This window comes from Alternaria arborescens, assembly GCF_004154835.1.
Source record: "Alternaria arborescens strain FERA 675 chromosome Unknown contig_2, whole genome shotgun sequence".
NCBI lineage: Eukaryota > Fungi > Ascomycota > Dothideomycetes > Pleosporales > Pleosporaceae > Alternaria > Alternaria arborescens.
Genome location: NW_021167857.1, coordinates 1,585,170 through 1,610,462, shown reverse-complemented (window position 1 = coordinate 1,610,462; position 25,293 = coordinate 1,585,170). Strand labels below are relative to the sequence as shown.

Sequence of the window (25,293 nt, the reverse complement as noted above, 5' to 3'; positions counted from 1 at the left end):
GGGAAGCTAGAGGCAACCGTCTCGACAAACCTATCCGTCCTGGACAACACCTTCGAGATTGATCGGAAACTATCGATCTGACGGCAGCCGCATCATCGTTTGTACGACTGCAGTGGGGCTGGTATTCGCGGCCTGCGAGCTTGCGGTGGTTTGAAGCGCGGATAGCTGTCAAGAGCGGCATTGTGAGGTATATTGACGCGTCATTAGCGCCCGACGACCTAGGGTCGATGCAATTGACATTGCCGAGGGCCTTGTCGTGAGAAGGGTCTCGACTATCTCAATGGTGGTGAAAGAGGAGGCTGAGTGATTAGATACGCGGTGGAGGACGCTCGCCCCAAGTCAGCCTCACGCGTCACGCTAGTTGCTTAAGCTTCGAGGACTCGATTTAAGCCTTGAGAGCAACCAAATCTCATGCTTGAGTACATGCATATTGAGCCATGCATATTGAGCCATGCAACGCACCGACTATGTGCATTGCTTACCTCGATGTTCTGGCCGTCCCTGCGTCCCTTCATGCTGCTTTCTTAGCGTAAAGGGATCTACAAGCAAGGACCCGTCCAGGCCTCAACAGCGCAGCGTAGGTCGTTTTGGAAGCATAATTGCTCAGAGTATGCAAAAGTAGGAAGCAATTATCTGGTGCATTCTGCAATGAGTGCCTGTGTTAACGTGGATCTTGGTGTATTTCATGTTTTGTTTGTTCAATTCCCACAGTTGCACTCGCGACGCGAACAACTCCTCCCACAAGGATGTTGACGACAAACCTTCATCCCTCATCGTTTCTTGAAGGCTGTAATCGTACTTGTACTTTCATTTTCTTGTATTCCAAGAACTACGCTCCTGACCTGAATCTTGACACAACTCGGCGTAACTGTATTACGAAATCAATCAATGTACATCTCCCCGTTCCAGACTGTCCCTGAACAAAAGCAAAAGTCCTGCAAAAACTTACCAGATTTCCCCGCGCCTGTCACCGGCACCGCCTCGCATATCCTATCCCCTGAAATGTGTAAGAGACCAATCAGCATGAATACCCTTTGTACTCACCCCTGTCCGACTTCTCGGCTTCCCAGTCAATGGGGTCCTGCGCGTTCATGAAGTTGTCCATGTTGAAGGTCACGATTAGGATGAGGTATGCGGAAAATGTATTGCCAGTCAGGAAGACGCCGTCAGAAGCAAGGGTGAGGTTAGAGTGGTCGGAAGTGATGGAGCAGATGAGTTTGTCCGCGTAGCCGCGATTGGCATGGCAGAAAGGAACAAGAGTGAGTAGAATGGGAAGAGGAACAAGTGTCTCAATAGTGCTGGAATGTAGTTTGGGGTGAGAAGAAAGTAACTAAGTTTGTAAAATTCCTGGAGAGGCACATTTGGTCACATCACGATGGTTGGTACCTGACTGGACGTACACATGGGACGGACATCTATGTAAATGAGTGTTCATTATTGATTAGCATTATCTGCGTAGCACATTAAGTCGTAAGTTTTCCATTGGTCTTATCCCATAACGACCATCCCGTCACCCTCTTCGCAAATCAAACAAATACCCTTGTCACGTTGACTGAGACACACGTCGGGTTGTCCGGCTTGCCTGCACCCAATCCCCACACGAGGTTGTTGTACTGATAGCTGGAGTAGGATGTGTCGCACGCATACCAGCGGTAGAAATCCTGATAGCTGCCTGTATAGTTCTCGCCCGGAACATATGCCTGAAGGGTCAACTCGTCCTGAGAGTTGAAAGCAAGCTGCGTTGCGTCATCGCTGCCAGGGCTGAGGGTGAAGGTTGCGAGATTGGAAGTCGGGTCAAGGCCAAAGGCCGCGGATGATGGAACGTCGAGAGTGCTTGTGTTCAGCCACCAGGTCAGGATGCCAGGTACGCCGAAAGATGGCTCTGGTGCCTGAGAGTAGATTGATGTGTTGAATTGGAATTCTGCGCCAGCGAGAGGTTCTGGGGCGTCCCCGGCTCCAGCATTGCTCAAGCAGAGTGATTCTATCGCTGCACCGACGTGACAGGCACTGATTGTGTCATTGACACCACCATCCTCTGATGTGACGACCAGGTAGAAAGGTGCAGTTGTGATGTTGTAGTACGGCTCTTCTTGTGCGCTGGCGATGGCAGCTGCCGCAAGGGTCAGAGCGATCGATGAGGTCTTCATGCTGATTGATGTTTATTAGGTTGGTAGGCGGTTGACGCAGGGATAGGTTTTGTGAGGTTGATTAGAGATGGGTTGAATGGATGGATGGTGTTGTGAGTGCATTTCTTCAACAACGGCACAGGCGAGCTTTATACTCACGATCATCCTTCGTAGTCGCCGCAATCGCGCAGCCTCGTCGCAGCTCCCCCAAAGGTTCCACCTGCACAACGGTCATGTGTACCACGATAGCGGCACCCAGCCAGCCCATGACGTTCCGCTAGCCGGTAGTGTTGCGAGCTTTGCCACACCCATGGTGATCTTTTGCCAGTCGGCTGCTAAGACCCGTATTCAGGGCCGCACGGCATGCCCGATGAGGGACCGTTCACCTCAAATGGGGCACTCATAGATCAACCCCGCGCTTTAGCGAACGAAGTTTCCCCCAGCCTGTCGGATAAGCTTTGCATAAGTGCCATAAGTGCCACAGCCGCACAGGGCGCCAGGGTGCATGTAGCGCAAGGATCAGCTGTTGATACGAGGAGCAAATCGATAGCTCAGTACCATACATGCAGGTAGAAAAAAGCAAGATGCGGCGAAAGGCTACGGTTCTGGGTGTCCGCAATATGAAAGTGTATTGTAAGCACTGATTTGGGAGGCTGATTAAGCGGGGTACGAGATGCCATATGAAGGTGCTCGTGATGTGCTGATGCACAAAATATTGAGGTTGCTTGTGTATCCCTGTACCATACGAAAACGTAGAAAAGTGGAAAGGTGCTTTCGATGACGCAGGGAGGTTGGCTGGCCTTAAGCCACCGGACTTTCTGTTAGCGCTACATCTTATCGATTGCCAAAGTCGCCGACATCGTCCATGGCTTCAGGTTCACAGCCTTACACCAACTATGAGACGAGCGATTACAACCAGGTTACTTCCTTCGTGATGGTCGATTTTGCTTCCGGCATATCCGCCAGTACCTTTCGCATCTAAACACGATGGGCGCAACCACAATAACATAACCCATGCGAAGCGTACAGGAAATTGGTGAATTCAGCTAATACGGCATTTGTATGCTACCATTACAGCTCTATGTTCTCTTACATGAGAGCGTGCGCCTCTAAAGGCACTCCCACATGTCTATCCTAAAGATCTCGTCCAACTATGGCGTGCTGACTGGCCTACAGACGACATATGCGATAGTGGCGTAAAAGCCTTGCTAACATCCCATTTGTACCCGCAGCACACGAACTCCTCTCCGCTTGCCCACAACGCATAGCTCCATCGTGTATCCAATTCCTCGGCCGACGACCACACTAGCGACGTCTTACTCCTCCGTCATACCCACTGGCACCTAGAGCAGTGTCCGGTCCATCGTCAGCACGCGCGCTCTTCACCCCGTTCGTTCGCTCTACGCGTTGATCACCGGATTTCGGTTGTGTCAAATACCAGCAGGTCCAAGTGATCCAACAGAAGATTACGTCGAACCCTACACTGCTTACAGCTGGGTGTTCCAGCAGAGCACTCTGGATTCCCACGAAGCCGGCGTAGGCGTATGCTCTTGCAGTTGTCCATGCAAGCATTAATCCGGCGTTTCCCAGAACCAATGCCCACATAAAATTGTAGGTCTTGTCGGTAGATTGAGGATCGTCGTTGAAGTACCCAGCTGGTACAATAGCGCGGATAATGGGCAAGATCATCAGGGCGACGTGCGGAGCCATAAGCACCGGCATAAAGTGCGTGGGATGGTGCCAGTAATGTTCATCGGCCAGTTGCATCGCCGGATACGCTGTTGCAAATATGGCAAAGAGGTTCAGTAGCCAAGGACCTAGCCATGTTGGCCGACGTACACCGGATGACGACGACGGAGCAGGTGTAAGTGGGCTTAGAAGCAAGGTGAGTAAGAAGAGGTTTGTGGCAAAGCTGATGGCTACTATCTGGCCAAGCAGCATGAATGCCCAGGTATATCTGATACCACGCCGAATACCTATGTTCATTAGTTATTGCTATCCGTGAATATATCAAGTCTGTTTTACCTTTCTGCTCCAAATACAATCCCAGACCCAATGCAAAGAAAAATATCTGATGTGACCACCAGTATCTCGCATTGCCTACAATGACAGTCTCCCATGCCTCCCGAAATAAAGAGGTCTCCTTCAACCACAATCCCCAGTGTTTATGGTGTGGTTCAAGTTCGTAGTAGCTCCGCCACATCAGCCATGATTGATAGCTGACCTTGAAGTACTGAAACATGTACGTCCATGTCGTGAGCAGGCTGCCCAAAGCAAGACCACTGAACAGCCAGACATGTGATCTAGGCGGGAGCTGCGCGGTTGTTGACTTTTGCAGCACATTGGCTCTTTTGAAGAGTCTCAAAATGATGAGTACAGCGACAGAAAGACATGTTAACAGATAGGAAAAGAAGATAGCGTAGGGTCGAGTGTTGGTGTCAGACCCTTCTGGGGGCGGTTCGCGATGCATGTAGCGCTGCGGGACAGAGTACCCTGGCGGTCCGAATCCTGGAGGGGCCATGGTGAGACGATCTGAGGGGTTTGTTGGGCAGCCATCACGTACAGTATGCTCTCCCGCCTTTATGCTATCGTCGACAAGTACGAAACGTGTCAATTGCGGATCAAAGGGCTCCTCTGCTTTGCCGGCAATGTGTATTGATTAAACGGCTATCTTGGGGTCCAATTCCTAGGATGCGGCAGCGGTCGGTTGTTGCGCCAATGACTACGTGGCTGACGCAGGGATAGACGCTCTCCGCAACACGTGCCCAGGTGCTTCGGTGCCAAGGCGCCAGCGCGATCGTCATGTTTTCCCAGGTCTGTCGCGGTCTCGTCTTCGAAGATTCTCGTCCTTTGTTTTGCTTCAAGTAGCTCTCCTCTCCTGTGGTGACTGTCATCTGTTTACTCTTGCACATTCTCATACCCTTCGTCTGTCACAACGTACTGCAAGCGGCAAACATCACAACACGGTGATGTCAGGCACACGGACCATTTAAGCTTCGCAAACCCTGATTGGCCGTTAGCTCCATCATTCGGACCTCACCGCCAGACCCAGGCTACCAGACGCCCAAGTTTCGTAGCTCCGTCGATATTTTCTCATCTACATAGTACTGAGGGATCTGTACATCTGTCAAGCTATCGCAACCATGACCGACACGCCGCAGACAACTGCAGGTGCCGATCCCAAGGAGGCCAGGGTCCTCGAACAGCATTTAGACCCAAGCTACGACTTCTCAGAGTTTGATCCAGCAACACCGGCTCAGGAAGATGGCGCAGACAGCGCTTCCAACTCAGGCGACCGCCAAATGCCAGAGTCGTCGTTGCGACTGCAGGGCGGCGATATCCATCGTGATCTGTACAAAATCGCTGCACAGAACCGGCGGCAAAAGTTGCACCAACGAGCAGCAACCTTTTCCGACGCAGTACATTTTGGCCGCAACAGTGCGCCGTCTATTTCAGATGTTGACCATGACGAACTCCCCGTTCGCGACCAGCTTGCACCCGGCGGACTGAGACGACAATACTTGCAGCGGCAAAGCAAGCGTGCCAGCTACATCTCGGAGCCTGTGACGCGAAACTTCATCTCATTCCTTGAGCTGTACGGCCAGTTTGCTGGTGAAGATCTTGACGAAGATACAGACGAAGAGTCTGCCATTGACGATGAAGAGGAAGAGGCGCAAGGCGAGCGCAGACCACTTCTCGGACGACGACAGAGTTCGAAAAGACTGAGGCAACAGGGCGACGCAGACCAAGTGAAGACCTTCTTCACTCTCCTAAAGGCCTTCATCGGTACTGGAATCATGTTTCTGCCCAAAGCCTTCAAGAACGGTGGAATGCTGTTTTCATCCGTTACTATGATCTTGGTATCTGCCATCACCGCACTGTGTTTCGAGTTACTGCTGGCGACGAGGAAGAGATATGGTGGCGGTGGTTACGGTGATCTAGGTTCCATTGTCGTGGGACCGAGATTTCGTGCCCTCATCCTGATTTCCATCACGCTGTCCCAAATTGGCTTTGTATGCGCCGGTCTTATCTTCACGGCAGACAATCTCCGATCTTTCCTTGACGCTGTTGCTCATGCAGAAGAACCGCTCTCAACCAATGCGCTCATTGGTATCCAGATTGCTGTTCTGATACCCATGTCCTTCATCCGAAACATCTCCAAGCTTGGACCTGCCGCTCTTCTCGCCGACGTCTTCATCCTCATCGGTCTGACGTACATCTACTGGTACGACATCTCGTGGATCGCCAAGATGGGAGGCTTCCACCCGTCTATTGAGCTTTTCAACCCTCGTGACTTCACCATGACCATCGGTTCCGCAATCTTCACCTTCGAGGGCATTGGGCTCATCCTTCCCATCCAGTCCAGCATGAAGGAGCCCGAGCACTTCAGCAAGCTCCTCTACCTTGTAATGCTTATCATTACCGTCATATTCACGTCCGTCGGCGTGCTTTGCTACGGAACTTTTGGCGAGAACGTGTCGGTCGAGGTCATTACCAATTTCCCCCAGTCTAGCAAGCTCGTCAATGCTGTCCAGTTCCTCTACTCTATGGCCGTCCTGGTCGGCACACCAGTGCAACTCTTCCCCGCTATGCGTAACATCGAGCTTAAGATCTTTGGCCGCGCATCCGGCAAGCAGAGTAACATGACCAAGTGGAAGAAGAACGCTTTCAGGACTAGTCTTGTCATTCTGTGCGGTCTCATTGCTATCCTTGGAGCTAGCGACTTGGACAAGTTTGTCGCGCTCATTGGAAGCTTTGCTTGTGTGCCTCTGGTGTATATTTACCCTGCTTTCCTGCACTACAAGGGCGTGGCCAACCGTCCTTGGGAGAAGTTCGGTGATGTCACTATGATGGTTGTCGGAGTTGTTGCCATGGTGTACACTACTAGTGTTACACTTGCTAGGTGGTCTGAGACTTGAGATTAGACAGATGAGGAGGAGGGGTCGTGGAAAAAGTCCTTTTATAGTACGGCGGGCATGGGCTTACTTGTTGCATAGTTTGTTATTTTGGCATGGCGTTCTGGGGGATGGACGGATATTTGTATGTTGTATGCACGTTCAGAATTTCATGTAATCAGTAATGAGTAATCAGTAATGGAGTTTTCTCCATGAAATTCTGTTACTGATTACACATTACTGATTGCATGAAATTCTGAGCGTGCATATGTTACATAGTTACGAACTTATCTCATCGCATTAATTACGTGGTTCGTTCTGAAGCTCAGACTTCTCCCTCGTCGCTTGCAAAACAATGTTGTTCGTCAGCCTCTTGTACTTCTGCAGGTCTACAGGGCTATCTCGTCTTTCTAGCCCCATGTCCCTTTTGCTATAATGGCGAATAACAGTACATGCAGAAAGACAAGCCATGCCATAAGCAATGTCCCTCGAGGACTAGGCCTGAGAGTCGCGTGAATCCTAGTAATCGCTGCTGCCATCTCGCTGTCTCTCTCCCTTTCTCCAGCAAGCAACATTTCCATCCGATGAGTCATGTCTCCAACCACCGAAAGGTCGGCCACCTGGGCCCTCGCAAGTGCAAGTGCCATCCCAATCTCCCAGTCTCTCGTGTTGATTTCGATAGCTGACCTAGCCCTCTCAGCGTCATTCTCAGCTTCCCTGATCTCCCCAATGACCCTGTTTTCCACCTGCCCTATCCTCCCCCATACGATCGCCAATCTTGTCAGATACTGCCTCGATATTTCGAACCACGTTGTCCGACACAATGGGCATTTGTTGCTATTTACTGTGTCTGCTGAGATAGACTTGCGCAGACACTGGTAGCCGAATACATGTCCGGAACATCCTTGTGTCTTGACGATCAGTACGGGAGCGTGTGTCTCGTGGAAGGGGTCGTAGCAAATTCCGCATGTTGTTCCTAGCGGTGGGTAGAGGGGGTGTGTGGGCATTAGAGGGAGCAGATTGTTGTCTAAGAAGATGTTGAAATCGGGAGGGGTCGAGAGTAGCGCATTGTCCGAAGGCGAAGGTGCGGTTAGCCTAGCAGCTGGGCGTGATAGGAACTCGCGCAATACAAAGTTTAGTTCACTTCTCGAGAGACGTGCAAGACGACTACGTAGCGTTGTGCCTTGTGCATTAGTCTCATCTTGACGTGGGTCCATCGAAGGTGAGAGAGTATCGTCTTGGTGTAGTACCGCCGCCTCTAGGGAAGGACTCGAAGAACGACTTTCTGGTAGCATTTCTAATCGTGGTACCATAGTTGGTTGAGGTTGAGGGCTAAGTGAAGGTGGACTTTGTGATCGTCCAGGAGAAAGGTGTCGAGGCATCGTTCTTAGCTGTTGAGGAGCGGTAAGTGGTTCTAAATCTGAAGGCGTTGGAAGAGGCGGGGACGACATTCTGGATAGCTGGTGTTGAGTTAAAAGGTTGTGTCCGTACACTGGAGAATAACTCACGATGGGTTGGACATTTTGATATATCAATTAGATAAGCACTGTGTTTGCGGTTGGTCCTCATGATATAGCGCTTTCCGTTTTCGGAAGCATTCAGTGAAATATGGGATTTTGCCTGGCGTGGACCAGGGAAACGCGCACACCGTGTAAGGACTCACGTCAGACCCCAACTGGCCTCGCTTCCACCCCCCAAAAGTTGTCTGCTTTCTCTTTTGCAACGTTTGGGGTGGTCTTGTGTCGGCTCTTGTATACTCAGCATCGTAAGAGTTCAGGTGATAGAAAACGCCTTCAAAGATCAAGTAAGAACGTGGTGTGGAGATAAGAGGACTCGTATCGATGCAAATCAGCTTGTGCACCAAGTTACTACCACCTCATTCGATACAACTCCTACATCTGAGCATCTGCTTGCATTCAGTAGAGTAGCAAACATTTTGGAGGTGGTGTCTCTAGCTGCAGCTGTTGTTTTACCAGTCGCCGTACTTGTCTTACCTTGAACCATGGCTGAATGCCACGACAAAGCTCTGTCTGTAGGGCTCTTTCCTTTTAAAGTCCATGCATAGCCCCATCATCTTCACCTTCTATAATCACCACTCTTCGCGGTTTAACAACGTTTGAAGTTCTCCATATCATCGCTCGTCACCCAATGAGGCTAAGTGAAGCCCCGCATTAGCGTTGTTAGCGCGCCTTCCCCTGCAGCGTCTCGCTTTGGCAACGCCAACGCGTAAACACAGACCCTCATCTAACAAAACACGCCTCCACATTTTGCTTTCTCACCACTACGCCTTCCCTTCGTCTACACTCGCTGCTTCTTATCGCTTACATCGCCTGAACTTCGCGATAGAGAGCGTTTATCGTCTTTAACTTTTTCTTTTCGTCCTTCGGGACACGACAATAGCCCGCTATGGACGACTCCCTAATGGAAGACTCGGTCTTCGACGAAGGCGCCAGCTCCGATTTCGCCCCACCCGCAAAGCCAGCGAAGGCCACCAAGGCTGCTGCGAAACCGAAAGCCGCAGCGACGAAGAAAGCAGCTGGACCTGCAAAGCCCCGAGGCCGACCCGCAGGCGCGACAGCCAAACCAAAGGCCGCCGCGAAGCCGAAAGCTGCGCCAAAGAAGAAGGCCAAAGCCGACTCAGACATGGATGAGAACTCAGATGTAGACATGGACGAGGACCCACTCGATGACGATGAGGAGCTTCTCAAGGACACACCACCAAAGGCCAAGAAGGCACCAGTCGCGAAGAAGTCCAGTGGCAAGCCTCTTGCAGACATCGCGAATGAGAGCTTCGGCGGAGATGGCGAGGATGTGCCCATTTCAGCGCCCAAGAAAGGCGGCGCCAGCAGCAAGTACCAGATGGTGAGTGGTTGAGGCATGCGCTGTAAGGCAGCGACTGACACGTAGACAGTTGACGCATTTGGAGCACATCATGAAGCGCCCTGACACATATATCGGCTCCGTTGAGCGACAAACAGACAAGATGTGGGTATACAACTCTGAGAGCGAGTCGATGGAGTTCCGCGACGTAACCTACGTTCCCGGTCTATACAAGATCTTCGACGAGATTCTCGTAAACGCGGCAGACAACAAGCAGAACGACAAGAACATGAGCGAGATCAGGGTCAGCGTTGACCGGGAGTCTGGCGAGATTTCCATCAAGAACGATGGCAAGGGAATTCCAATTGAGATCCACAAAGTTAGTCGAGTTCGAAATTTACTCCAGGTCGCTGCTAATTCAAATAGGAACACGGCATATATGTACCAGAGATGATCTTTGGTCACCTTCTCACATCCTCCAACTACGACGACAACCAGCAGAAGGTCACCGGTGGTCGCAACGGTTACGGAGCAAAGCTTTGTAACGTTTTCAGTACCGAATTCACGGTCGAGACGGTCGATTCAAAGCAGAAGAAGAAGTACAAGCAAACTTGGACCGACAACATGAGCAAGATGGGCAAGGCCAAGATCACCGATATCAAAGCGGACGACTACACCAAGGTCAGCTGGAAGGCCGACTACGCTCGCTTTGGCATGACCGGTATCGATGACGATTTCGAGGCCATGGTCAAGCGCAGGACCTACGATATGGCTGGTACGCTTCGAGGCATCAAGGTTTACTTGAACGGCGAACGTATCAAGATCACATCGTTTGCGAAGTACATGGAGATGTATACCAAGTCCATTTCGCGCGACCAGGGCAAGAGCGAAGACGACAAGGAGAAGGATGTCATCATCACGGACAAGCTGGACCGCTGGGACATTGGTTTCGCAGTGTCAGATGGTTCATTCAATCAAGTCTCCTTCGTCAACTCGATTGCGACAACATCTGGTGGTACTCACGTCAACCACATCGCCGACCAGATTATTGAGAAGCTCATGGCAATTGTCAACAAGAAGAACAAGGCTGCTGTCAAGCTAAAGCCAGCGCAGATTAAGAACCATCTGTTCCTGTTCGTCAACTGTTCCATTGTCAACCCGGCCTTCACATCCCAGACCAAGGAGCAGCTCACGACAAAGGCTAGCCAGTTCGGTAGCAAGCCAGTCCTCAGTGACAAGTTCCTCAATGCCATCGCGAAGACCGACGTCATCCAGAACATTATGCACTTTGCTCAGCAAAAGGCCGACCAGATGATGAAGAAGACCGACGGCAACAAGCGCAACCGTATCAGTAACGCTAAGCTCACAGATGCCAACAAGGCAGGAACAAAGGACGGACATCTCTGCACACTTATCCTCACTGAGGGTGAATCAGCCAGTGTACTTGCTTTGGCTGGTCGTGCTGTTGTCAACCAGGATCTGTTTGGTGTGTTCCCGCTTCGTGGTAAACTCCTCAATGTTCGAGATGCTACTGTCGATCAAATCATGAAGAATGCTGAGATCCAGAACATCAAGAAGTTTATGGGACTTCAACATAAGAAGGAGTATACCGTAGCGGACATGAAGAGTTTGCGTTACGGCCATCTCATGATCATGACTGATCAAGATCACGACGGTAGCCATATCAAGGGTCTACTGATCAACTTCCTCCAGTGTCAGTTCCCCAGCTTGCTCAAGATTCCTGGCTTTCTCTTGGAGTTCATCACTCCTATCGTCAAAGTTTGGAAGGGCGACCCCAAGAACCCACGCAACATGCGAAGCTTCTTCTCCATGCCCGAATATGAGGAGTGGAAAGAGCAGCACCAGCACGAGAAAGGATGGGACCACAAGTACTACAAGGGATTGGGTACCAGCGACATTCCTGATGCTCAAATTTACTTCAAGGACCTCGACACACACATGAAGCGTTTCCAGGTCATGCGTGACGAAGAGGAGAAGCTCATCGAGCTCGCTTTCTCGAAGAAGAAGGCTGACGCTCGTAAAGATTGGCTGCGAGACTTTGTGCCCGGCCAGCATCTTGACCTTACAACCCCGGATATCTCTTACGACGACTTCGTAAACAAGGAACTCATCCTTTTCTCAATGGCTGATAACGTGCGATCGATTCCCTCCGTTGTCGACGGTCTGAAGCCCGGTCAGCGAAAGGTTTTGTATACCTGTTTCAGGCGAAACATCAAGAAAGATGTCAAGGTCGTTGAGCTTGCAGGTTCCGTCTCTGGATCCACCGACTATGCTCACGGTGAGGCTTCTATGCAAGGAACTATTGTCAACCTTGCGCAGAACTTTGTCGGTACCAACAACATCAACTACCTTGAACCCAGTGGTAACTTCGGTTCGCGTCTCAAGGGTGGTGCCGATGCTGCCAGCGCCAGGTATATTTACACACGCCTTTCGCCATTCGCACGACGAATCTTCCACGCCCACGACGACCAATTGCTGAAGTACGGCGAGTCGGACGGTCACAAGATCGAGCCCGAGATGTTTGTCCCGATTCTGCCCACGATTCTCATCAACGGCTCGAGCGGTATTGGTACTGGTTGGAGTTCAGAAATTCCTAACTTCAACCCTATGGACATCATTGAGAACATCAGACGCCGTATGGCGCCAGGCGCGACCAAGGAGGACATGGCTCCTATGGTTCCCTGGTACAAGGGCTTCACTGGTACAACGACAGTGCTTGGTCCCGATCGTTACCAGTTCACTGGAGTTGTCCGACAGACTGGCGACAACGAGGTTGAGATTACTGAACTGCCGGTTCGCTACTGGACACAAGACTTCAAGGAAAAGCTTGAGGAGATCATCAAGGCTGAGAAGGGTCCTTCTTACATTAAGGATTACATCGACTACAACACCCCAGACCGCGTTCACTTCATCATCAAGATGGAAGACAAATACATGGCACAGGCTCTCGCCAAGGGTCTGGAAGAAATGTTCAAACTCTTCAAGCCCCAGTCCACGAGCAATCTCGTCGCCTTCGACGCACATGGACGCATCCACAAGTATGCAAGCGTCCTCGATATCATTGAGGAGTTCTACCACGTCCGTCTGCGATACTATGAGAAGCGAAAGCAGCACCAGCTCCAGGTCATGGAGAAGGAGCACCTGAAGATGACGAACCAGGCCAGATTCATTCAGATGATCATCGATGGAAAGCTTACTGTCTCAAAGAAGAAGAAGGCTGTGCTCGTCCAAGAGCTCAAGAAGCTTGGTTTCGCCCCCTTTCCCAAAGTTGAAGATGCCAAGGCTGCTGGCGAGGCCGAGGATGTCCAGGAAGATGATGAGTCAGAGGAGACTGAGGTGGAGGTGAATGCCAATGACTACGACTATCTGCTGGGTGTAAGTACTACCAATCCTTTCCACAACACTAAAACTAACATCTTCTAGATGGCCATTTGGTCTCTTACTCAGGAACGCGTCGAGAAGCTTCTGAAGCAGATTGGCGAGAAGCAACACGAGATCGACACCCTCATCAAAATGTCACCCAAGGACATCTGGAACGTTGATCTCGACGCCTTCATGGACGAATGGAACGTTCAGCTGGAGGAAGAGGTCAAACGTAAGAAGAAGATCGCTGCCGTCACACGCCGCCCATCTCAGAAGCTTGGTATCGGTGCTGGTAAGAGCAAGGGAAAGAAGAAGAGAAAGGCAGATGGCAGTGACTCAGACGACTCCGGATCCGACTTTGGCCCGGTTAAGAAGAAGGCAAAGCCTAAGAAGGAGGGATTGCTTAGCTATCTACAGCCAGAACCAGCCAAGAAGCCTACGGCGGCAGAAGCTCTTAAGAGTAGCAGCGCATTTGGCTCAACTGCGCCGCAAAAGCAAGGCACGTTGCTCGCGCATCTCGTCAAGAAGAAGGAGGAGACACCGCAACCTGACGGTGGAGAAGATGGTAGGTCAGCTTCTGTAGATTCTGCACCAGCGCCAGCACCGGCCAAACGTGGCCGCCCTGCTGCTGCCAAACCTATCAAGAAGGACCCAGTCTCAGACGATGAAGATTCGGATGTCTTCGCTGCAGTCGCCCAAGAGGCTGCGAAGGTGCCCTCGAAGACGACTGCGCCTCGTACTGCTCGCAGCGCAAAGAAGGCGGCCCCCAAGTACACCATGGGCAGCGACTCCGACGATGATGACGATGACCTTCTCGGCGATGTTAGCAGCATGGTCAAGACCATCGGATCCGGTACGAACGGTGTACCAATGTTCAAGGCCACCACCACTGCCCGTCCCGCACCCGCAGCAAAGAAGAACAGCAGCCCCATCGAGATCGACGGCGATACTACCAACTACGAAGGTCTGATGCCTCAGTCTTCGCCACAGCGCCCTCCTCCTCGCAACGTCCACGACACAATCATGAGCTCTGATGAGGATGACTTTGATCTTGGAGCAAAGAAACCAGTTGCCAGCAGGCTTACCGCAAAGCCCAAGGCCGCTGCCGCGAAGCCAGCACCCAAACCAAAGGCAGTTGCAAAGAAGCCCGCAGCCCAGAGCCCCGCAGCGAAAGCTTATGCAAAGAAGCACGGTAAAGACGCGGACGCTGCTAAGCCTGCACCCAAGGCTAAGAAGCAAATCACCATCGATTCCGACGACGATGAGGAGATGGAAGATGCGGATGCCATCGCCAACGACATTCTATCTGGCTCTGACGACGATGAACCGACGCCTAAACCTAAGGCTGCTGCTCGCGCTCCTGCTGCAAGACCGGGACGTAGGGCTGCTGCTAAGCCGGCAAAGTATGTGGTTAGCGATGACGAGGCAGAGTCGGATGAGGCGAGTGAACCTAGCTTCGATGATGACGATGATAGCGAGTAGATGGTGAGCGAGCTTGCTAAGGATACATGGCGGTATGGTGGGTGTTTGGGTGTATGATACCCGGGTTATCGGCGTTATATGTGGGATGCGTGTTACAAGTTCCCTATGGGAAATCTGATTTGTGAGGTATTCGGCGTTTACGTTTAACATACTTTATCAGGATGTATATTTACTAGAGACATACTATGGTTTTCCGGAATTACAGACTTCAAAATTGTTTATTTTGCTGAGTGCTGCACTGGTATGACATGATGGACGTGATGGCAATAGAATACAAGCAGAATGCTGTTGACACTGTACGGCTGACTGTCGTCCATCTTGCATAGAGCGAATGCGCAATACGATAAATAAGGAGGTGCTCGTTACTGCATGCGTCGTCTCCTGAGCGGTGTGCGTATGCATCATTTGCTGCAGCTTGCACAGCCTCACACCCAGCCTTGCTCACTTTTTATCCATTCCTCAACCTACCTCCAACTTCTCCATCATCCATCTGGCCCTTTCAAGGATTGATGTATCCACGGTGGTGGCGATGGATTCATTGTTCAGTGATGTCATGAACGATTGGTCTGGGACTGGCAGAGGGTGCCATGTCGATTTCAGTGTGGACGAGGCTGTCGCATTACAAATTGGTAAGTTGAGGTCCCTCTTACTCAACGCATTATCCTTCTCATATTATCTTCTTCTTATGTTCGGTGCTAACGAACTCGAACATAGGAGACCTCCTCGGTCACGGCGCCGACGCGATTGTTCACGAAACGACCGTGCAAGGACTCAAAGTAGCTTTGAAAAGATCATCACGCCATAAAATGTCAAAGGAGAGTATCAGGCGCGAGGTCGAAGTCCTGAAGAAGTTGAGCCATCGCCACCTAGTTCGACTCATCGGCTCGTTTACCCACAAGAGATTCATCGGGCTGTTGTTATACCCAGTAGCGGTTTGTGACCTCGGCACCTTCTTCGAGGATGCTGAAGCACACTTGCAAGATGACGCGACCGATGATCAAGAACTGCGGCTTCGGCAGCTCGGATATCCGTCATCGAAGTTATACCTAAAGCACAAAGCGTGGCCTATTTACTCACAAATTGGATGCCTCATTTCTGCTGTCGCCTACCTACACAGCCAATGCATCCGCCATAAGGACATCAAACCCTCCAACATCCTTTTGTCACAAGGAAATCTCTGGCTCAGCGACTTTGGCCTAGCTCGTGACTTTTCGAACCTCGTTGAAAGTGGAACAGATGGTGGTGCAGGGACAACACGTTGCAAAGCACCAGAAGTAAGTCGAGGCATTACATATAGGTGAACATCTCTTACTGATCTTGCATTTCCGTTCAGGTGGCAAATCTAGAGCGTAGCGGTCGGGCGTCGGATATGTTTTCGCTCGGATGCGTGCTCCTTGAAGCTATGGTCTTTGATCAAGATGGATCCTTAAAGCGCCTACGGCCTGAATCTCCAACTACAAGGTTCGTGTATCATGAGAGCCTTGAAAAACTCAACGATTGGCTACTATGGCCTGAAGATCTTGATCCTGTTAAGCACCACCTTTGTCTCGCAATTCGGGGTTTGCTCTCAATATTTCCGAAGCAGCGACCCAGTGCGGCCGAACTCGTTTCACAAATCAGCCTTTGTGACAACATGACGGAAAACGCCCATGGTCGGATATTCTCCGATTGTTGTCGGATATTGTACTTTACTGAACGACACTTTGAAAGCAGAATTAAAGCACTGCAAGTTCAGATTCTCGATTTGCGACGGGAGAAGCAGACCGGACAGCAGAGACAAGAAAGACATGTGCTCTTTACGTTAAGCTCATCTTCGAATCTCATACTAGACGTCGATGCTCACATCGTGCTTTAGCCGTCGCCAAAGCCCCAAATTTTCAATACTCGAGTTATCGTTAACTCCGTTTTATGGATCGTCTTGATGCCTTCTAAGGTTGAGACAGACACTTTAACATCAGACGGGCATGGAAAACTAGAACTCATGACGATTGGTATGACTTTCCTCTACACTCTGCTCCTCATGACGGAGCCTCTGCACACGAAAGATCTGTTCTCGATATTTCCCCTGTGCTGCGCAGTACTGGTGCTTTACAGTACTGGTGATCTCCCTGAGTATGGCACGATGTTCAGCTGGCTCTTCGCTCAAGGAGCTGTCTTAATTGAAGAAATACTATAGATGACCAGCCAGCCTTCTTATATACCAAGGTGGACATGAAGGATATCCTGTGCCGGTTGGTGCTTCCTCCGCCTACGCTTCGAAAGCGCAAGGCTGATAGTGTTGACATCAGCGAGTGCAATGTAAAGCGTTCTAAGCTGAGTAGTCTTCTTGAAAAGCGAAAGGCAGGCGATGTCAACATCAGTGAGCGCAATACCGAGCGCAACAAAACTTTCTGTTAGACGAACTCTCCAACAGCCACTCCGCTAGCTCTTCGCAAAGGACCGAACGGCACGCTTCCACTGGACCAGATAGGAGCGACGAACGGCGCAGAAGGAGCATGTTGTCAGATCCACGAACGCCAAAGCCTGTTATGAGGGGAAAAGAAAGAAAAGCGTTGAGGGTCTAGACGCCCTATGGCGCGTCCTGAGCGCATCTTCGGGGGCATGGATATTGTGGGAGACATTCAGCCAGGAATATGTTATTGGTTGCTTGAAAGACGATCGCAATGCCGGGTAACGGGTTGTTTTGTGGCTCCAGGCGCGACGCGATACGGATGTTACGGGTGATAGGTTGCGCGTCGTTACACAGGGAAGAGCATCCTGAACATTGAGAGATGGCTGAAGCTTTGTGGCTGGGCGTGGCTGACGCGTGCCGAATTGGTGGGGTGTGACGTAACCCTTAGCGAAACATTTTCCCAACCACGAGATGCAAGACAATGCGTATGGTTTTGGGTATCGTAATTCAAATCGTATTAGCTATAGTATTATTACAATCGCTAAAGATCAAGATAAACGCCGCATGTCGTCGTAGACGTGTCCTGGTATCCTAAAATCCGTTGCCTAGTCATTCCATCCTATCCAGCATCGGCATCAAGCACGATGTATTCCGTCTTCATATCATACATATTCCAAGTCGTGACGCTCGATCTTGACGCTTGCAACCTCAGACATCGCTGACATCTGATCGTGTGTTCCAAGAGCCGTCAGAATAAGATTTGCAGGCATCCTAGACCTGGCTCATGGCGGGACCGCCACGGCGGATGCCACCGCGAAGGTTGGCACCGCTGCCGCGTCCGTTCATGATGTTGAGGGCCAGGGTAGCAACGAATGCAGCCCATCCGAACCAGAGGAAAGCAGTAGTAGCCTGGGCCTGACGGCAGTTCTGCTCGGTGTTTGCGGAGCTGTTGAGGACGCTGTTGGAGTGGGTGTAGGCCTGTGTGGGATTAGTACGAATTCCCTATATTGCTGTTTGAAGAAGACTTACGCTGTTCGAGCAGCTGTGTGCGCCAATGTATGCGGGAAGAGCAACAGCAGCGCAGAAGCCGAAGAGCACACTGAGCGCATCCATCGCGATGTCGACGATGGGGATGCTGAACTTCTCGATGAAGGATGTAGGTAGGAAGTACAACAAAGTGAACAACCACCAGACACCGACAAAGAGCGAGTAGTTGACGATGGAGTGCACACCCGACCAAGCGCGCGCAATGTTGTTACCCATAAACGCGGTGACGAGGATGGCGCAGATCAACTATTGAATGTTAGCAGGAGTTTTCTGGATGCGAATGTTATAGACATACCTGCCAGGCACGAAGGCCCATGGAAACTGCTCTTGACACCATATTGTTGATGGATATATGAAGATATGGGTATTGGGTGTTGTGTTGCTGCGAACAAACTGTAGTTTGTCGTTTCTAGCAAAGCGTCAGGGTCTCTGTGGAGATGAATGAGTCGGGTGGCTGAAGCGAGAAATCGTGGATGAATGATCTGCTGCTTGGAGGTTGGGCTGGGGCTGGAGAATTATAGCAGTGGGCGGGAGGAAGCGGGTCGTCCTGTCGCAGCGTCATAGGACCCTGGGCAACTGGCAGTGACGTATGAGGGTCCAATCGTCCCTTCCACGCCGGAACTATCGGTACTTACCTTGCTATTAGCGCCGATCACAAATTGACTTTATGATGGAATTTGAATAGTTGGATGTTGTCCAGGTTGTAATGCAGATAGTATTTCTGTGAATTTTGAATATTATATACACAGTACATGATTATATATCGTTACGCGGCTGTGTACTTCGTTGCTGCGCAACAACAGTGATGATGCAAGCCTGCGCAGGGATAACCCGTCAGCGCTATCAACCAGGCTGACGACCCTAGGCGCTTCGCTCGCATGACCGCACTGTCACCCTAAACTTTTCTCCGAGGAGGCTACTGCAGTCTTCTACGTAAGAGAGAGTGCTATGACATGTGCAGTTGTGTCCAGACCGTTGACAGCACCAAAGTTTGCATTGACGACACGAGTGTGAGGTCTGAAGTTGGTTTTGGTGAGGTTTGGATCTGCATGTGCGAGCTCCCCGGATCGACGACGTGATCGTCATCGCTGCGCACCGTGCGAACTCCGAACTGGCTGTGATGCGGATGGACCACGTTTGCAAATCGTCCTCGCACGAGCATCGTGAGATATTTTGTAGTGAATCATTAATTGTGACAAGCATGTCATTGCGTAGCCTGTGAACCACTGGCAAGGGTCTCCGACGTTTGGTCCCTGATTTCCTGAAACGAGGTGGACGTGTTATCTGAGTAACTCGGTCTTTCGATAGCACCGTTGGTATCAGACCCTGATCGCATATTTACACATTCGTGACGTCTCACAAAGGCGGCGACTAAACGCTCTTGCTCATGGTTGGTAGAATAAATGCTGTTCAATGTTTAGCACGTCTGCGTCAACATCCAACTTGAGAGACGATAAATCGGAGCAAAAATAATTGATTACTCTACGTATTGATGTCCAACCGGTATCTGTATTGCAAAGACAAGAGTCTCAGTCTAGGCGACTTTTGACGGCTGGTCGTTCAGTTACCCATCCCTGCTTCGGAAGCAGGAGGGTACCATGAACTGATTGATCTTCGACATTCCTTCGACAGCGGCGCGGCGCGTCAACACCTCCTCATACCAATGAGAGATTTTGAAAAGGTGGTTTGGTGTCGGTACAGGCGTAGCTATATGCTAGACTTATTTTGATTTATGGGAGAGGCGCGAAGATTATAAAGCGAAGAAACGTGACGTGATATAATGTAGCTTCCAGCCAGCGCTCGAGTAAGTCAAGTCTTCGAGTATCTGTAACACTGACATGACTATGCGCGTGCATTATATTTGTACCGCCTTCTTGTCGAAGCTCGAGTATAGTACGTGGGAGGCAGTAGGGCGGAAACTCGGTCCAGCTCCGTTGGGTGGGAGTATACCAAGCGGGTGGATACTACACTTGATCAATAGCACATATAAGCGCGGTACACCTGGCTAGAGACGATCTTGCCAGATTGTGACTACACTCCTCATTTCATCATGCAAACAGTCCGTGGCAATAGACTTGGCGTGTTGCTTACCTTGCGTTTACGCTCGAGCCGATTGTCAGTGATATCCGAAATACATGCAAACTTGCGGCTCGTCCGTTGGTGCAGTCGAATCAATCTCTGTTAAAAGAGTGCTAATTCTATGGTATGATGGTAGATGTCACGGTTCACTGTCGTCTTCATCACGGAGCGTGTGGAGTCGGGGTGTCTTTCGATATACATTTACCTTTCATGAATGTCACGCGAATTTCAGCGATCCCTGGCATTGTCCGCAGTCGCTCGTACCGATCTCAGTCTCCAAACAAGGGGTAGGATATACTTATAGAGGCCTCGGAAGATCGTTGAGGCAGCTGAAAAGCTTCTTTGTTGGCGCGCTGTGACCGCTACCGTCGTAGAGATGTGGGAGGGTCCGGACATTGTTACTCGGGAGGCTGGCGCGGCAGCGGAGATTCTAGGAAGACTCAAGGCGACTAAGAGAGGAAGAGGGTACGAAGCAGGAGGCGTAACAGAGGAAGTGGTGGTTCTGCGGCTCCAAGACCTTCTTTCGCTGAAGGCAGCTGTGGTAGTGTCGTGAAGAAAGAAGGGCTAGCTGTGATTTTGGGCCAGAAATCGTTGTGGGGACAGCCGAAGGGGGGTCAAGGTGGCGGAACAAGGCTAATTCAGAAGAGACAGAGCAAATCGATAGCCAGGAAGAGATTCTAGAATGAAGGAGGCAGCTTCAGAGAGCATCTAATGAGCGTTGAGCTCTCAGATTACCTTCACAACAGCCTGTTTGCTTCCGTGAATGGCGATGCTAGTTGCCACACCTTCTGGGTGACCACAATGTTGTCCAGCTTTGCTTCCTTGGATCCTGAAGAGGGAGCTCTATCAAACAGACAGCGCTTTAGCTTACCCCTCCTGCCCCTGCATAGAAGGTAAATTTGAGGTCATACAAGAGCTTTGTAACTCCTACAATGTCTTCGCTTAAGTCCTGTGTGATGTCGTGATGTTGTTGTGATGTCGGTCTTGGTCCTTCTTAGGGCAAGGGCCACAATGCCCGAGATGTTGCCTCGAGCTTCAACCCATGGCCTCGAAACACCCCACCCACACGGGCCTCACAACCCCCAATGCAACCACGACGAAGCTATCAGAAGGCTGTAGTCCTCTTCCTTGAGTGTAGATGACTCCAGCTCCTGGAGTTTCTACCTCTCGGCCCCAGCAAGCTCTTTCTGACCTTGACCGATCACGCCCTGAACATGCGCCCATAAAACTTGCAACCCCAAGCCAGCGAACATTCAGCGGCCTAGAGGACTCTCGCACAAGTAAAGGCTGTACAAAGAGCGCAAGCATGTCAACGTTCCCGACGAAGATCCCCCTTCCCTCTCCGCCATACGATCGAGATGGGGAGCAGAAGACAACGGGCTCTCAGCTTGCCATCTACGCGAGCACGACTTGAATACCAATAGGGCAGCGACCTTGCATCCAACACAACCCTTCGCATTAAGATGGGCTACCAGGTCGGCGACATTGCGGACTTCCTCCGGAAGCCCTCCCGTCGTCGCGGCCGTGATACATTCTCTGCTACACAACGGAACACCATAACAAAGCGAAGGAGATCACGTAAGAAGCGTTGCTTATGAAAATGGAAGGCTGACCAGACAACGCAGAGCATGGCTGAAACCATCGAGACTCCACAACGAATACAGCAAGCTGTTTGGGAGACGTCTTCATCTTCGCTACCGTGGCTGGGTACAACTACCACTTCGACAAGCCTGGTAGAGAGTCGTCACCAGACCCTGTAATCCAAAGCTTAACCAAAGCTTCAGCTGCGACTCCGTTCAGGTTCAAGCGCGAAGACTGGAAGACTGGAAAATCTTATGATACCGGAAGTAGCGGCAAAGCGGATACTATGGTCACCTCCGCGAGTGGTTGTCAGACATAAGGATGCCAGGATTCGTCGAAGACACCGGACGCTACCCCGCGCGTAACTGCGAACGATATCCCTGCGAGACCTCGAACCACAACGGTGTGCAACTACGAACACCGTTCTCGAGATCGAGGTAGTCTCATGTGACAGGCTGGAACGGCGGCAATAACGCGGAGTTTGGTATACATGCACGTACCCTGCGCATCGTTGTCTGAGACGTCTTTGACAGGTAAGCATGGGCATATTTACACAACCACATGGAAGTCTAAAGCCGGGGTACTTGCTGCCTTGATCGGGATGTGGGTTATCGGCGTGAGATGCTGGTTCGGCCGTCGAACGACAATCGGATGCCCTGCACATCGGACCGAGGACCTAATATATCCAGGAGAGGTTTACCAACTTCGGCCGCGACAGGGTTTCCGGAAATCCATTTGACGGCTATGCTGTTCAGCAAAGGCATGCTGTGTACGTGCCTCAAGCTACAATGATGTTCTGAAACGCCGCCTTACTATGACACATCAGAATCAAGAAGTATTTGAGTTTCCAACGAAGAAAAGGGAACCGTCCAGAGAAGAGCATCAGGCGACAGTCAGCCATGCGGGCGCATCGTTGACTGGAGGTACCCGCCGAGCTTGGCTGTTCTGAATAACGCCAATGCTGTGCGCAAAATGCGGGGTTGACAGGATGCTTCGCAGCTAATATGGGAAGCCGAAAGAGGAGTCCGTCCAACAGCATGCCGTGCCTCGTACGCCCAGCACCAGCCAGACACACTGTAATACCCTGTCATCTGCAGATGGGAAACGTCTCGCGAACCACTCAGGAGTCTTTGCGACGTCGTTCGCAGCTAGCTCCAGGAACGCTCGTTGTGTAGCCATCGTTTCCTATACGAATACCAAGTGCGGCGCCGAATAGGAGATGCCCAGAAGTGCCCACAAGATCATCGCGTTGGGCGGGGCATGCCGCGGGTGCGTCAAGCAGCTAAAGAGCTTAGTATCCAGGTCATGGTAGTCGTCGAGAGCGCGTGACTTGTTACACTCTAGGGCTGAAGGCGCCAGTAGTGCTGCTTAAGTCTTTCCGGGGGCGCCATAGCCTGACGGGGATGCAGTGTGATTGATGGCGCTTGAAGCGAAACAGAATGGCGTGCAGCAAGCATGAAGCACTGGAAAAGATGGGAATGGATGTCTTCCGACGGGCCCAACCGAGTCCAGACAGCGAAAATGAGGGGTTCGTCGACGAAACCCTGGACATGCAGCCCAACGCATCGTCGATCAGCGATTGGGCTAGCAGAGAAGGATGAGTTCTGATGAAAGTCGATGAAGCTGTGTCGAGAAAAGGATGGTTACAAGAGGTTTGACCAAGGCAGATGGTTCGAGCAGCCGGGCCCTATCCGGCGAGGTTCGCTACCCCCCAACAGCGCAGCAATTTGCAGGAGTTCGCCTGAAGCATACACGGCTAGCCATAGTTGGTCTGGCCGTCTCCGCATTTCCTGCGCAACGACCTTTCAGAAGCCCCTGACCCTTGGCCAGCCATGAGCTGCAGAAGCCTCAAAGGCGTTGCATGTCTGCGTGTCTCCAGACTTACGTCTGTCTTTCTGTAATGCGCATCTTGCTTCGCCGCCTTTATCCCATTTTCCTGTCAGCCACCTCTCGAACTCCTTGAGATCGCCGTAAGCTCGCCGCGCTTGGCCTGGTAGAGTCGTCTCCTGATCTGACAAGGCGCGCGGAACACAGAGTGTCTGCCGCGTCTGCTTCCCAACGTTTCGAACGATCGCCAAGACGAAACTCTCCTGCTGTCAGTCTGGCCTCTGCAGAAGGTGCCCTCCTCATTATATTCTCATCCTCTGCCGTCCGGGTTAGAGGGCGACATGTGCTCGCTTTAGCAGTCGCACGTCCATCCTCCTAACAGTTTGTCCTTGATCTGCGGGACAGCCTTGGGTTTAGCAGCGTGGCGCTTCCCCACACTCCAAGGACCCGGTGCCTTCTTGCCGATCCTAGGCTTGTGTGATTACATGCGACGACTGATGCCATAGCGGATCGTGTTCGTGTTCGATATCTTCGAGAAGAAAGACTAGGGATAGACTGGTTCAAGAGTTTGGCGCTTGGTTTGCGACATTTTGAGGTATGTCTCCGCCGATCTGCGATGGGCGTGCCCGCGCGGACATGGTGTCGCAGTGCTTGATGCTTACAGTCTGTGCTAGTTATCTTCCGAATCCGTTCATTTGAATAGAGTCATTGTGGGATAGAACCTACCAGGTAAGTGGCCCTTCTCTCAGCGTCTCGCGCCACCCGAATGCTGTCGTCGCCCTCGTTGGCCGCCGCATCAGGTTTGCGGCCTACGTCAGGCTCTGCAATGTAGTGTACCTGCGTGCAATGCCATGAGACTGACGATGTCGAGTAGGGTATACTGTTCTTCTCCCGATAGATCTGCTTTGAGCATCGAGCTCCGCGTCGCGTAATTCTTCTAGACAAAGTCCTGTTAACTAGGTAAGCAGAGTCACTTTCATTCTTGTCCTTGCTGCAGCTGTCCCCATCGTCTGCTGCCTCTGTGAACGCACTGCTGGTGGGTGGGTGATGTTGTGGAGAATGTCGAGATGTGTTCCGGCGTTGGCGGAGTTGAGGTTGTGGGGAAGTAGGCCAACGCCAGCGACATCACGCACAGCAATGCACACCATTCTGAATATGTATGAGCGCTGCATCTGCCTCACAAGAGTTTCTGCATATTATCTCGAGGGGCAGAGCTGCGTGCATCGAATTCTTGATGGATGTCCAGGTGGTGTGTGTGTGGGCGGGGAGGCAGCAGATGAGTCCTCCTGAGCTTCAGCAGTCGGACAGCAGCATGTGTTCATTCCTAAGTCTCTACAAAGAGTACTACTGGGAGCAAATGAAGCTTTCTGGTTTCTTCTTTCTGTCATCTATCTACCCATATTTCCCCTATTCCTAGTGTTCCCTGCTAAGACGACGATGGCGGACAGTAATCTCTAAAGCCATCTGTGCACGGCGCTCCTGCCTTCAGCATCACCGACAGTTCTTTCCTCCAGTATCTCAAGGCGGTAATAGAACCAGCTGACCGTCCGCTCTCAGTTCTGACTGATAAAACCCCGCCTCCGGCACCATTTCCTGCTTCCTCCACCCACCATCTTTGCCATCATCTCTCCCTACAAACCTCATTTCGCTCTTCATCTAC

At 51.3% G+C, this 25,293-nt stretch overlaps 5 protein-coding genes across 5 annotated transcripts; 2 read left to right on the top strand and 3 right to left on the bottom strand.

The window, feature by feature from the left end:
- Window positions 1-1,526: 1,526 nt before the first annotated feature.
- On the bottom strand, window positions 1,527-2,147 carry AA0111_g1402 (hypothetical protein; the record flags this gene model as incomplete). Its single annotated transcript, XM_028647058.1, has 1 exon — window positions 1,527-2,147. The coding sequence occupies one exon, from the start codon at window positions 2,145-2,147 to the stop codon at window positions 1,527-1,529; it is 621 nt and encodes a 206-aa protein (XP_028511330.1).
- A 1,284-nt stretch (window positions 2,148-3,431) lies between these two features.
- Window positions 3,432-4,647, bottom strand: AA0111_g1401 (hypothetical protein; the record flags this gene model as incomplete). Its single annotated transcript, XM_028647057.1, has 2 exons — window positions 3,432-4,102; window positions 4,152-4,647. The coding sequence occupies 2 exons, from the start codon at window positions 4,645-4,647 to the stop codon at window positions 3,432-3,434; spliced, it is 1,167 nt and encodes a 388-aa protein (XP_028511327.1).
- A 622-nt stretch (window positions 4,648-5,269) lies between these two features.
- On the top strand, window positions 5,270-7,045 carry AA0111_g1400 (Vacuolar amino acid transporter 3; the record flags this gene model as incomplete). Its single annotated transcript, XM_028647056.1, has 1 exon — window positions 5,270-7,045. One exon carries the CDS (start codon window positions 5,270-5,272, stop codon window positions 7,043-7,045), a length of 1,776 nt encoding a protein of 591 aa, XP_028511328.1.
- A 2,382-nt stretch (window positions 7,046-9,427) lies between these two features.
- AA0111_g1399 (DNA topoisomerase 2) lies at window positions 9,428-14,707 on the top strand (the record flags this gene model as incomplete). The annotated part of the gene is made up of 4 exons (XM_028647053.1): window positions 9,428-9,883; window positions 9,933-10,220; window positions 10,268-13,237; window positions 13,286-14,707. 4 exons carry the CDS (start codon window positions 9,428-9,430, stop codon window positions 14,705-14,707), a joined length of 5,136 nt encoding a protein of 1,711 aa, XP_028511551.1.
- Window positions 14,708-17,870: 3,163 nt separating this feature from the next.
- Window positions 17,871-18,483, bottom strand: AA0111_g1398 (hypothetical protein; the record flags this gene model as incomplete). The annotated part of the gene is made up of 3 exons (XM_028647052.1): window positions 17,871-18,077; window positions 18,129-18,392; window positions 18,442-18,483. 3 exons carry the CDS (start codon window positions 18,481-18,483, stop codon window positions 17,871-17,873), a joined length of 513 nt encoding a protein of 170 aa, XP_028511552.1.
- Between the last annotated feature and the right edge of the window lie 6,810 nt (window positions 18,484-25,293).